Genomic DNA, 14857 nt, shown 5'->3' with positions numbered 1-14857 from the left:
CAGGTGGTGTGCTATTCCCATATCTTTCAGAATTCTCCACAGTTTGTGGTGATCCACACAGTCAAAGGCCTTGGCATAGTCAATATAGCATAAATAGATGTTTTTCTGGCACTCTCTTGCTTTTTCAATGATCCAGCGGATGTTGGCAATTTTATTTCTTGTTCCTCTGCCTTTTCTAAGTCCAGTTTGAACATCTGTAACTTCATGCTTCATGTACTGTTGAAGCCTGGCTTTAAGAATTTTGAGCATTACTTTGCTAGCATGTGAGATGAGTGCAATTGTGCAGTAGTTTGAGCATTCTTTGTCATTGCCTTTCTTTGGGATTGGAAATCTGCACAGCTACATGTAAAAGAATGAAATTTGAATGTTCTCTAATGCCATATACAAAAATAAAGTCAAGATGAATTAATGACCCAAAGACCTGTAAGATAAGATATTTTGTCAGACAAGATCCTAGAAGAAAAATTAAGCAGAATAATTGTTGACATAAATCACAGCAATATTTTCTTGGATCTGTCCCCTAAAATAATGGAAACAAAAATAAACAAATGGGACCTAATTAAACATAAAAGCTTTGTACCACAAAGGAAATTACTAAAAAAAAAACCCTGAAAAGACAACCTATGGAATTGAAGAAAATATTTACAAATGATACAAATATTAATTTCTAAAATATATTAACAGGATTCAAATTAAAAAGATTCTCAACTCCAGAGCCTGAGCAGTGAATTGCTTTGCTTGTGACTTCAACTGGCTGTTGACTGTGTTCCATGAAACTGCTTCACATCATTATTTCATGTGTGCATGCACACCACACACACACACACACACACAGGCACAAAAATTTCACAAAACAATATTATTCTTGCTCTGTGCTCTGATATCTTTCATGCTACCGGTTCTATTCTAGTTCATATAAAAGACAAAATGATGGTCACAAGGCACTAAATTGATTTCATGATCCATTGACTACACCTGCAGTTTAACAGAGACTGCTTTTCATTGTCCCCTATTGGGCTGGGCTCCTAGTCCATGTTAGCATCATATAAGGAACTTCACTGTTGTTCCAGATTCTCAGAGCAACCCCACAAGGCTAACCCCAGTTTCCAATAAGCGAACTGAGTCTTAGAAAGATTAATAACTTACACTGGGCCTAATAACTAGTGAACAATAGAATCAGAACTTAGAACTGTCTGATTCCAAACACATTTTTTCAATAAATGTTGTTGTTCAGTTGCTAAGTCATGTCTGACTCTTTGTGACCCCATGAACTGCAGCACGCCAAGCTTCTTTGTCTTTCACTATTTCCTGAAGTCTGCTCAAACTCATGTCCATTAAGTCAATAATGCCATCCAACCATCCCATCCTCTATCACCCCTGTTCTCCTCCTGTCCTCAATATTTCCTAGTATTTTCCAGGGTCTTTTCCAATGAGTCAGCTCTTCCCATCAGGTGGCCAAAGTGTTGGAGCTTCAGCTTCAGCATCAGTCCTTCCAGGGAATATTCAGGGTTGATTTTCTTTAGCATTGACTGGTTTGATCTCCTTGCTGTCCAAGGGACTCTCAAGAGTCTTCTCAAGCACCACAATTTGAAAGCATCAATTCTTTGGCAATGTTGTACTCATGAGATATTTTCCCCATTTTTTCTATGATCCCACTCAAAAGAATTGCCCAAACTATAACAAGAGTGAATAATCATGGAGCAAAGCCATAAGATACTACTCCTACTGCCCTGTCCCTCATTTGGACAGTATCGGTTAAGAAATGTGTTATTCACTTATATGTCATGGTCTAATAAGTGAGAGGAGAAAATACTCAAAATCTTATCCCTCCCCAGCCAAGAGCCCTTTCTCTTTACAGTGTCTTGCTGGCTCAGAGGTGGAGAAAGTCTGTTACTGTGATTATTTGAAGTTACTTGTCTAGGTACGAAAAACTTATGTCTCTCTTTCCCTGCCAAACATGTAGGAAGCAATGATACTTGTGTCTCAATACCTTGATTTAGGGAACCTAGGAAGCTGAGAGCAGACTCTGCAGAGGGGAAGCCCAGTGCTGTCTCTTTGAGTTGCCCCACTTAGGTGAGCCAGGCCCACATCATCTTCCCTGAATCCCTGCTCCCTGTGATCCTGGAAGCAGACAGGATGGTCTGTCTGTCTGTCTCTCTCTCTCTCTCAGAACTGAGGGAGATGTGATAACAGCAAGGACCTGGGTAGGAACCAGAGACAGGGGAGTGGAGATATAGACTGTCAGTCCTGGGGGGAGCTTTCAAAGATGAATACTTCTTAAGAAGGTACTCCTCAATTTCTGTTCAAAATTTCAGAAATAAGCAAAAATGAGATTTCTTCTTACATAATTTCCTTAAACACAACAGGAAGCTGAAGTATGTGTGTTCTTTGTGCTCAGGAACTGAAGTAGTTAAACATGTCCCCCAGAAAGAACACCAATTGAGATTATATTCAGGAAGTAGCCTGCTTACTTGAATGGATCTGGAAAATGGAGGGAAGATGGAGAAGAGAGGAGGAGGAATATTGGGGACCAGCCTCCCCTCCTCGCCTGGCCACATCTTTTATGTAAAACTCATGGAGACAGCTGAAGGATGAGAAATTGCCTGCATGTGGGAATCTTAGTGTTTATAATTACAAAGAGTAACACGTTTTTATAAAAATCTGAAGTAAAATGATGATTATCCCCCTGACAAGAAACACTTACCATTGTTTAGATGGTTGTTTAGTCTTTGATTCTAAATTCAAGAGTTTTAAGGGAGACCTTAAATTGGTCTTGGGATTTTTCAGTTCAGTTCAGTACTCATTCTGAAATATCCTATGACTAGTGACTTTCAGTGCTTTGGAGGCATATGGGCCACTTAATCAACTTTGTGTGAATAAATCTCCCTTTATAATGTCTTTTTAATTGTGGGTTTTGTTCAGGGATACATCTTTTTTGGTGGCAGACCCTGAGTTTTCTGCATTCATTTCTCTCTGACCAGACTTAAAACTGAGACAATATTGAAGGAAGGTTCAGAAGGCTTCCTGACTATCATTCTTCCTCATGATTAGGGAAAAGAAATGTCTGTCTTCATCTTTCTTCTCAGGCTTTTGTGAAATGATGAGGAAAGTCCAGCCCCAAGTCTGCGCAGGATTTATTTTTTTTATTTTTATTTTTTTTTCTGCGCAGGATTTAAACATGGTGATTCTGAGCAGTTCCGGGCATTTGTGGAAGAGTCAGGTCTCCTCTTGTTCCCACACGTGTGCATCCCCTTGTTTTGCACTCTTCACTGAAAGGAGCCAATTGGCCTCTTGACTGCTGCTCATATTCTTGTGACATGGCTTACTAGAATCTTCTAGAAGAAAATGTAAATGGCCTACATTAGCTTATGTAGAAGATTTTTTCTTGAAACTCAGAAGGAGGCATATATTTCCAGTAATTTTCTTGTGGCTTCTCCAGAAGTAAAACAGGAAAAGCTAGTTAAATAATTTCATTATGGCTCACGTCACAGTGGGTTTCAGGTCCTCCTGGACTTGCCGTTAATAATGAGGTCTTGTGAGGCAGGTGATACTGACGCACATGTAAGAGAACGTGGGGATCACCTGGTGCAGAATTAGAGGTGATCTCTCCATGGACAGAGAAGCTTCAGGCTCCAGGAGCTGATGTTCCCCTTGAATGTGTGGGGATATTCATTTCACACATATGGAGAGATTCCAGGTCCTAGAAGACAGTCTGACCAATGGAGAAAATACCTTAGTTTATTCTTCAGTGCCAATGTGTAAATATTAGTAGTTTACTTTGAGGCACAAACTTCTACTAATCATGCTCTTGGTATGTCCCTGTCACACCAGGATTGACAGTTAATTTATGTAGATCTTGATGTTAAGTTTCTCATGTAATTATTTCCTCAGTTTGTGTGTGTATTTAAGCAGATATTTATTACTGAGATGGAATTTTTAAAAAAAAATCAAATCTTTCTTTGTTTTCATTTTTTTTCTTAAGATGAAAAAACGTCAACACTTTCTTCTGTTAGTGTTCAATAGTCCAGAAGATATTTTGTAGAACACTTTGTACAATAGAAAATTATTTTAGAGATACTGTTTTGTAAACATACACTTGCAACTTTATTATTAATAATTAATTAATTTAGATGTTTTGTATTTTAATTTTGATATTCTGTACACATTGGAATAAAATGAAAAAAGAGGTTACAGTAATAACGTTCACTATTTTGGACTATTTAGGAACCTGTTTTATTCACTGGAACAATGAGGAAAAATCTGGATCCCTTTAACGAGCATATGGATGAAGAACTGTGGAATGCCTTAGAAGAGGTAATTTATTAATAGTAACTGTAATTAACTTGTTAGCATCTGTATCTGTGTGTTTTCACTTAGAGCATTGCAGATAATTAAGGGGAGTGTATTAGTTTCACTGGCTTCATTTACCTCCTAGGAAAACACTGATGACATGTATGCACTTAAAATGTGTGTATTGATGATGATGAAAATCAACAATATAATGCAACATGTTTTCATTTTAGCTTTTTCCCTGAAATCCTGAACAAATTAAATCTTTTCCTTAGCAGAGTACTCAATTAGATGTTAAAACTGGGATTAAATTCTACTAGTGACTTAGTGCGGAGAAAGCAATGGCACCCCACTCCAGTACTCTTGCCTAGAAAATCCCATGGATGGACGAATCTGGTAGGCTGCAGTCCATGGGGTCGCTAAGAGTCGGACGCGACTGAGCGACTTCACTTTCATTTTTCACTTTCATGCATTGGAGAAGGAAATGGCAACCCACTCCATTATTCTTGCCTGAGGAATCCCAGGGACGGGGGAGCCTGGTGGGCTGCTGTCCATGGGGTCACACAGAGCTGGACATGACTGAAGTGACTTGGCAGCGGCAGCAGCAGCAGTGACTTAGTGAATTAAAATTACTGCATTACACTCCAATATTAATTGTATTCCTCTGGTCTTAGGGAACATCTACTAAGTAGAGACAATAGTTGTTTTTCCTTATTAACTAAAACATGTAAACAAAATCATACCAATAATATGTAGAGGTATCATAGGAAAGTGTTTAGAAAGGTAAATTATATAGTTGGAATTGATAATGATTATTTATTGGCAATTATATCATTTTAATGGTGTAGCATTAATTCAGGTAACAGAACCCTGGAACATCTGCTCAGAAATAAAAAACAACACAGAACAGATGGAGGGATATACCATGTTCTTGGATTGGAAGAAACAATATTGTGAAAATGACTATACTACCCAAATAATCTACAGATTCGATACAATCCCTGTCAAATTACCAATGGCATTTTTCATAGAATTAGAGCCAAAAATTTTAGTTTTAATGGAAACACAAAAGACTCAAAGTAGCCAAAGCAGTCTTAAGAAATAAAAACAAAGCTGAAGAAATTAGATTCCCTGACTTCAGAATATATTATTGAGTTGGCCGAAAAGTTTGTTACATAAGATTTTATGGAAAAATTTAAATTAACTTTTTGGCCAGTTCAATACAAAGCTAGAGTAATCAGATTGGTATGGCACTGGCACAAAAACAGAAATATAGATCAATGGAACAGGATAGAAAGCTCAGAGATGAACTCACACACCTGTGGTCAACTAATCTATGACAAAGTAGGCAGGAATATACAATGGAGAAAAGGTGGTCTCTTCAGTAAGTGGTGCTGGGAAAACTGGACAGCTAGGTGTAAAAGAATAAAATTAGAACACTCCCTAATACCGTATACAAAAATAAACTTAAAATGGGTTAAAAACCTAAATGTAAGACCAGATACTATGAAACTCTTTGAGAAAAACACAGGGAAAAACACACTCTACATAAATAACTACTAAATATTTGATTGATCTTTTCATTTCAGAGACATTGGCATATTGCTTTAATCTTTTTGTTTGTTTGTTTGTTTTTGTTACAAAAATCTGAGAGATTGATTGTTCACATTGGTTTGAATTGGTGTGGTTGTCATTTACTGTTACCCTTTCAGGGAAGCTCTGAAATCTGTAATATACAGATGAGCCTTGACTATGAGCAGGCAGATTTAGAGATATGACCATTTCCAGCCAGTAATTCTGGTTTCTGAAGGATGTCACCACTGAGTCTATACGCACCCACCCTGCTTTTCAGCAGCATGTGGATTTTGTTTTCTTAAATTGGGTCAATTGCTTCACCTTCTCCTCCTGAAAAGCAGTGCACCTCTGATTTCATTTAAGTTTGTGAGTCTTTTACAGTAAAATTCTACAAGAGAAGAGGTGTGTAGAGGTGTTAACCATTAAATGTAAAGAACAACAGGATGATCCACTACTCTTGAATTCACAGGGCAAATTTAATGGTGAAATTGGGACACATCTTAAAAAAGTAACTGGAAGTACTGGTAAATTATTTTTTTTATTTGTTTCCCAGATTGAGATTTTTTTTCACAAATTCTCACGTAGCATTACTCTAGAATTTTAGAACATATTGTTTTATGAACAGAGAGGCAATGTTAATCTAAATTATAAAAATGCTGGAGTAGTAGATAATAGTAAGATCTATTTCTATTTAAACTACATTTGGGACGACCCAGAGGGATGGAATGGGGAGGGAGGAGGGAGGAGGGTTCAGGATGGGGAACACATGTAAACCTGTGGCGGATTCATTTTGATATTTGGCAAATCTAATACAGTTATGTAAAGTTTAAAAATAAAATAAAATTAAAAAAAAAAATAAAATAAAATCAAAAAAAAAAAAAATAAAGAAACATGAGCTTATTTCATGAAGTGAAGTATGTGTTTTCCATGTATTGCTTCTGGAATTAACTCTGTTAACTTTGATGATACCACTTAAAGAAATCATCCCATCATTATGTTTCTCTAGGAATTGATTGCATATGACTGTTTTAAAGTAAACTTACCAAATCTTTCATTGAAAAACATACAAATGTGATAAAGAAGTAATTCCAAGAGAATCTGAATAAAGGGGTGATTTATCACTCTAAGTTATTGTTGTTCAGTTGCTAAGTCAGGTCCAACTGTGACCGCATGGAGTACAGCGTGCCAGGCTTCCCTGTTCCTCACCATCTCCTGGATTTTGCCCAAGTTCATGTCCATTGAATTGATGATGCCATCCAACCATCTCATCCTCTGTCTCCCTCTTCTCCTTCTGCCTTTAATCTTTCACAGCATCAGGGTCTTTTCCAATGAGTCAACTGTTTGCATCAGGTGGCCAAAGTATTGAAGCTTCAGCTTCAGCATCAGTCCTTCCAAAGAATATTCAGGACTGATTTCCTCTAAGATTGATGAATTTGATCTCCTTGTTTTCCAAGGGACTCTCAATAGTGTTCTCCAGTACCACAGTTCAAAAGCATCGATTCTTCAGCACACTGTTATTGTCCAGCTCTTGCATCTGTACATGACTACTGGAAAGACCATAGGTTTGATTATATGGACCTTTGTCAGCAAAATGATATCTTTGCTTTTTTAACACACTGTCTAGTTTTGTCATAGCTTTCCTGCCCAGAAGCAATCATCTTCTAATTTCAAGGCTATAGTCACCATCTGCACTGACTTAAGAGTCCAAGAAGAGGAAATCTATCACTGCTTCTAAATTTCCCCCTTCTATTTGCCATGAAATGGTGGGACTAGATGCCACGATCTTAGTTTTCTGAATGTTGATTTTAATCTGGCTTTTTCATTCTCCTCCTTCACCTTCATCAAGTGGTATCATTAAATCAATGAAGTCAGTTTTTAAGTAAACCAAAAACCCTAGTTATTAATTTGTAAATGATGCCTAACTGGATGTGAATCCAAACTTACAGAGTTAACCTGAGAATGAGTAGGAGGGAACCACTATGTTTTCCTCTTTATGAACTTCAGTTAAAAGGAAAAGATGGCTTAAAAAAAATTTTTTTAAGTCCTCTAGTTCTGTTTCCTCCTTCTTCCTTGGCAGAGATGGACATTCACAAGGAAGACAGTCCTACGGATGCTGCCTGTCTCATCTTGGTTATTTTTCAAAATATGCTGAAAATACTTTTTTCATGTACTGAACACTTGCTAACTTACTGTAAACTGATGAAAGTTCATCAGAAGTTAGTGCTGATAAGGATGCTAAAAAGGAAAGGCAGCTCCAAAAATATAACATGAGTAGTGCCCAAGGATGAAGCATTTTATCACTCAGAAGTTAAAAGATCACAGTATATAAAACTCTGGAAATGAATCATTGATATGTTGCTTCTGTTAAAAAATAAAACAAAACATCTTACATACTGAGATTTGGAATTAAAAATATAGTATGGGGTTTTCCCCAGTTGCTCAGTGATAAAGAGTGTGCCTTCAAAGGAGAAGTGGGATCTATCCCTGAGTTGTGAATATTCCCTGGAGGAGGAAATGGTAATCCACTCCAGTATTCTTGCCTGGGAAATCCCATGGACAGAGGAACCTGGCAGGCTACAGTCCATAAGGTCCATGACTTAGCAACTAAATAATGACAACAATGTCATGTCAAAACTGGGAAGAAATCATACATTTAAATGTCTGACATTGATAGTGTCTCTGTTAGGAAACAAGCGTGTCTCATCACACAGGAAACCAAAATACAGAAACCTGGGCATCAGCAGCCTGTGCATCAGGAATCACGTGGTTCAGTCCTTGTGGTGGAGACAGGTCACATGTCCATTTCCCTGGGCCTTGTATTAGGTGAACTCTCTTTACTGCTGGCCCTGCTCTAGTGAAAGCTCTTCCCCATCTGTTGATTGCATTTCAGTGCCTCCTTCTGATCCACACCAGATTTTCTTTTTGAAAAGTAAGTAAGTTCCATAAAATTTGGAAACCACTTAACATCTGTGTTCCCCTCCTGTGAGGGGTGTCACAGAGTGCACACAGAGTGCACATAGTGATGATGGAGACAGGGTGCCTTATAAGAATCCAGTTTATTATTTTTCAGTTTTGCTATATTATTTTCCCAAGCTCAAAAACAATCTGAAGTATTCTATACTGAAATGTATAGTTTTAAATAGGTATTATGTGTTCTATTTTCCTTAAATTGTAACTTTTTCAGTGTTTTCCTTTGTTTAAAGTGTAATATGATATCTTGGAGTCAGTTAATTGTTATAAGAATATATCCTTTTTACAATTACACTTAATAAGAAAGCAGTGATAGATATAAATTATTTATCCATTTGAATTTAGTTTCTAATTTACAGAAACAGGTATGTCACACAATTAGAGTCACTTATGTCTTCATTCATTTTGTTGCTGTTTGTCGTTTCTGACTCTTTGCAACCCCATGAACTGTATCCCGCCATGCTCCTCTGTCCACGGGATTTCTCAGTCAAGAATACTGGAGTGGGTTGCAATTTCCTTAGCCAGGGGATCTCACCCAGGATCAAACCTAAGTCTCCTACTTGGCAGGCAGATTCTTTACCACTGAGCCACCAGGGAAGCCTACCTTCATCCAGCCAACAAATATCTACTGAGAGCTTGTTAGGCAATGTTTCGGATTCTGGGGCTGTCATAGTCATAAGGAGACAAAATGTCTGTCCTTCTGGAGCTGAAATTCTCCTGGAGAAGCTGAAAAGCAAGCCAATGCATATGTAACAAAATCTCAGTGCTGATACATGCAAAGGAGAAAACCGAAGCAGAACTTGAGGAGGGGCTAGCCAATAGCATTATTAATAATGGGCAATATATATTGATCTGTTACAAATTCTGCATGTACTGACTCATTTAATATTCTTAACACTGTTAGGAGGTACACACCTTCATAATTATGATATTATAGTCTTACTTAGAGTTTAGGAAGATAAGATAGAGTAGGTTCAGGAACTTACCCAGTTGGCACAGCCAGGTAAGACTTATCTCCAGGCTGCCTGGCTTAAAGTCTCCAATTTATTTTTGTTTAGCTGAAAAAAAAAAAAAAAGTCAACAAAAGAGTCTAAAATGTGGTACTTTGGTGCAATCTCAGAAATGACAGAATAATCTCAGTTCATTTCAAGAGAAACCATTCAGTATCACAGTAATCCAAGTCTATGCCCCAACCACTAATGCCAAAAAACCTGAAGTTGAACAGCTCAATGAAGAGCTCGAAGACTTTCTAGAACTAAAATAAAAAAAGATGTCTTCTTAATCATAGGGGACTGAAATGTGAAAGTAGGAAGTCAAGAGATACCTGGAGTAACAGGCAAGTTTGGCCTTGAAAGACAAAATGAAGCATGGCAAAGGCTAACAGAGTTTTTCTAAGAGAACGTGCTGGTCATAGCAAACACTCTCTTCCAACAACACAGGAGACAACTCTACACATAGACAACACCAGATGGTCAATACTGAAATCGGATTGATTATATTCCTTGCAACCAAAGATGGAAAAGCTCTATACAGTCAGCAAAAACAAGACCAGGAGCTGACAGTTGCTCAGATCATGAACTCCTTATTGCAAAACTCAGGCTTAAATTGAAGAAAGTAGGGAAAACCACACGCTATTCCGATATGACCTAAAACAAATCCCTTACAAATTATACAGTAGAAGTGACAATCAGATTCAAGGGATTAGTTCGACAGACAGAAGTGCCTGAAGATCTATGGACAGAGGTTTGTAACACTCTACAGGAGGTGGTAACAAAACCATCCTCAAGGAAAAGAAATGGAACAAGTCAAAATGGTTGTCTGAGAAGGCCTTACAAGTAGCTGAAGAAAGAAGAGAAGCTAAAGGCAAAGGAGTAAAGGAGATATACCCATCTCAATGCAGAGTTCCAAAGAATAGCACAGAGAGATAAGAAAGCCTTCCTAAGTGATCAATGCAAAAATATAGAGGAAAACAATAGAAAAGGAAAGACCAGAGATCTCTTCAAGAAAACTAGAAATACCAAGAGAGCATTCCTTCAAGGATGGGCACAATAAAGGGCAGAAATAGTATGGACCTAACAGAAGCAGAAGATATTAAGAAGCAGTGGCAAGAATACATGGAAGAACTATTAAAAAAAAAAATCTTAATAACCCAAATAGCTACAATGGTGTGATCACTCACTTAGAGACAGACATCCTGGAACATGAAGTCAAGTGGGCCTTAGAAAGCATCATGATGAAGAAACCTAGTGGAGGTGACATAATTCTAGCTGATATATTTCAAATCCTAAAAGATGATGCTGTGAAAGTGCTGCACTCAATATGCTAGCAAATTTGGAAAACTCAGCAGTGGCCACAGGACTGGAAAAGGTCAGTTTTCATTCCCATCCCAAAGAAAGGCAGTGCCAAAGAATGTTCAAATTACCACACAATTGCATTCATTTCACATGCTAGCAAGGTAATGCTCAAAGTCCTTCACTCTAGGCTTCAACAGTACGTGAACCAAGAACTTCCAAGTATATAAATTGTATTTAGAAAAGCTAGAGGAACCGGAGATCAAATTGTGAACATCCACTGGATCATCGAAAAAGCAACAGAATTCCAGAAAAACATATGCTTCATTGACTACACTACAGCCTTTGACTGTGTGGGTCACAGCAAACTGAGGAAAATTCTTAAAGAGATAGGAATACCAGGCCACCTTACCTGCCTCCTGTGAAACCTGTATGCAGGTCAAGGAGCAACAGTTGGAACCAGACATGGAACAACTGGTTCCAAACAACTGGTTCCAAACAATTTGGACTGCTTCCAAATTGGGAAAGGAGTACATCAAGACTATATATTGTCACCTTGCTTATTTGACTTATATGCAGAGTACATCATGCGAAAAGCTGGGCTGGATGAAGCACAAGCTGGCATCAAGATTGCTGGGAGAAATATTAGTAACATCAGATATGCATCTGACACCACCCTAATCATAGAAAGTGAAGAGGAACTAAAGAGCCTCTTGATAAAAGTGAAAGAGAGGTGTGAAAAAACTGGCTTAAAACTCAACATTCAAGAAACTAAGATCATGCCATCCTGTCTCATCACTTCATTGCAGTAGATGGGGAAACAGTGGAAACAATGACAGACTTTATTTCCAAAATCACTGCAGATGGTGACTGCAGCCATGAAATTAAAAGATGCTTGCTCCTGGGAAGAGGAGCTGTAATAAACCTTGACAGAATATTAAAAAGCAGAGACATCACTTTGCTGACAAAGTCCATGTAGTCAAGCCTATGGTTTTCCCAGTACCAATGTGAGAATTAGATCATAAAGAAGGCTGAGCACTGAAGAACTGATGCTTTTGAACTGTGGTTCTGGAGAAGATTGTTGAGAGTCCCTTAGACAGCAAGGAGATCAAACCAGTCAATCCTAAAGGAAATCAACCCTGAATTTTCCTTGGAAGGACAATGATGAAGCTGAAGCTCCAATACTTTGGCCACCTGATATGAAGAGATGACTCATTGGAAAACACCCTGATCCTAGGAAAGATGGAAGGCAGGTGTTGGATGGCATAACCAATTTAATGGACCTGAGTCTGAGCAAACTCCAAGCAATAGTGAAGAACTGAGAACACTGGTGTGCTGCTGTCCATGGGGTTGCAAAGTGTTGGGCATGACTCAGCAACTGGATGGCAATAACCTGTATCCATATGCTTCAGGAAATAAAATGTTGTATTTTATTTTTCCTGTGTTTTCATTCACTACAATGCATTTATGACACTGAAGAAAATGCATTTGATTGGTCCACTATTTATAGGATTAAACTTGGGAAAGAACCATCATCAGAATGGGCTCCAGGATTACTAATGTATAAGGGGCAGTTTGTCATTGCTTGAACTTGCATATATTAAACTTTAGAAAATAGTAAAGGGCCAATAAGCTTATATCTTCAGAGAACCAGATTTTCTGTAAAATTTTTGGAAGTGTTTCTCTAGTGCACCAATTCCTATGCAAAATATACTTTGGGAAACTTGACTCAACCATAAAGATCCTTTTAACTTTTATGTTTAAATTACATTGGGAGAAATAGCTTCACTTTTTGAGAGACTTCCTTAACTAACCCCTAGGTGGGGTTTCTGGCAGATATCCTGTAATGGGAATGGGGGACACTGAGATCTTTCTGTTCTGACTTGACTCCACCATCTTTCTTAGTGAACACTCATTGGAAGGAGCTCTCCACATCACCTGGCTGTACATGTAAGATACATAAGAAGTCCTGAGGATGTCATAATGTCTAAGAGGGTTGGCTACTTCAGTAGCAGTTTGCTTAGAAAAATGTCATTCTTTCTGTATCCACAGGTGCAACTTAAAGAATCCATCGAAGGTCTTCCTGCTAAAATGAATACTGAATTAGCAGAATCTGGCTTGAACTTGAGTGTTGGTCAGAAACAACTGGTATGCCTTGCCAGGGCTCTTCTCAGGAAGAATCAGATATTGATTCTTGACAAAGCCACATCATATGTGGATCCAAGGTATGGAGCTGAGCCCCAGGAAATCTTGAATCTGACTTGTAAATGTGGTAAATGGAAAACATTTAATGAATCTTCGAAATGTTTCTAAGTGCTCGCTTGGCCTCATGGATATCTGTTTGATAATATTAATTTCAGAAAACAAAGGATAAAACCAAGACATGTTATATGGTGTCAATGTTGTTTTGAGGCATTATAAGAGAGCTGAATTCCTAAATCCAGCTCCTGATAGCTTCAAGCAATTTGGAGGGAAGACTAATTTTCCATCATTTTATGAAAAATAGTAAATTTCTAAGTAGACTTTTTATACTTAGTTTTTTAGGAACAAGACTATATGTTAAAGTATTGATTTTTAAAAACATTGCAAAAATATCATAGGATATTTTTAAGTCTTAAGTCTGGTTTTCCTGTCTTTACTGAATTAAATCAACTTCTTTGTTTCTAGAACTGATGAGTTCATACAAAAAAGAATTCGTGAGAGATTTGCCCAGTGCACTGTGCTGACCATTGCACACAGGTTGAGCACCGTTATTGACTGTGAATGGATAATGGTAAGACCCTCACCATTTTAGCTGTTTCCATTTATGTTCAATTTTCAATGTATCCTTCCTCGTAAAATTTGATAGGAACCTCCATTAATGCTTCTCTTAATTTCTTCTCTCATTCCTGAAAATTACTCAAGTACTTAACTATACTTTTAGAATATAATATATCCAATAATCTTATACTTTCATATTGAAAGTTTATTTGAGTTGTCATTTCTTTATGATGGCCAACTGTTAAAACATTCCAAACCCAAGTTACAGCTCCATATTTTAGTGGGGTGGAACTCAGTCATTTTCACTGTGTCATAGTTGTTTCAGCATTTCTGGAGTCCCTTATTAAAAAAAAAAAAAAAAAAAAAAAGCTCGAATTTACACTGCCAGGAAGTTGATGGCTAAAGTTGTAGAATTTCTCAGCAGTCCATGAGAAGAAACGGCCTAATGAGAAAAACAGTATTTTTTAACTGAAAGGATTTAATATAAGAAATGTGTTACATAGGGATTAGAGGGCTAGAAAAGTGAAACACTGGGGTAATGATTTTAGAAAACAGCTACCATATCCTCGGACAGATCTCCAGACCTGAGAACTAGGAAGAGAGGCCCCGAAGAATTGATGCTCGGACCTCTGAGGAGAGGTCACTGCCTGGTTGCTGGTCACATTTGTGAGGGGGCAGGATGGGGCTGGTTCTCCAGGTGCTAATAGCCGGGAGCTGGAGTCAGGTCCCAGAGCTGAGGTGCCGCTAGTAGCGGAATCAGGTAGCATATTAGCTGTGTTTCCCACCTTCAGTCTCCCTCTAGTGCCCACTTCTGGCAGGACCTAACAAAGGCCACCTGGCAAAAGAGTCTTGCAGTGACTTGCAGAGACCCAGCTTCTGCATCACAGATGAGAGTTTGGAAAGAAAGGCAAATCAGGGATGAGAGACTGACTAAACAACCAGAGAGTCTCTTAACAATAGCTCTGTTCTGT

The 14857-nt window shown here is 38.0% G+C and overlaps 1 protein-coding gene across 2 annotated transcripts in view; it reads left to right on the top strand.

Moving 5' to 3' along the window:
• Nucleotides 1–14857, top strand: part of LOC129624670 (ATP-binding cassette sub-family C member 4-like) — a 161737-nt gene that overhangs the window by 129567 nt on the left and 17313 nt on the right. For both annotated transcript variants that reach the window (XM_055542833.1, XM_055542834.1), the window contains 3 exons: nt 4225–4314; nt 13179–13351; nt 13794–13899. In XM_055542833.1, coding sequence (XP_055398808.1) covers nt 4225–4314; nt 13179–13351; nt 13794–13899 — 369 coding nt within the window. The remainder of the gene's footprint in view (nt 1–4224; nt 4315–13178; nt 13352–13793; nt 13900–14857) is intronic.

This window comes from Bubalus kerabau, chromosome 12 (genome assembly GCF_029407905.1).
Source record: "Bubalus kerabau isolate K-KA32 ecotype Philippines breed swamp buffalo chromosome 12, PCC_UOA_SB_1v2, whole genome shotgun sequence".
Classification (NCBI taxonomy): Eukaryota; Metazoa; Chordata; class Mammalia; order Artiodactyla; family Bovidae; genus Bubalus; species Bubalus kerabau.
This window is presented reverse-complemented; position numbering and strand designations above follow the sequence as displayed.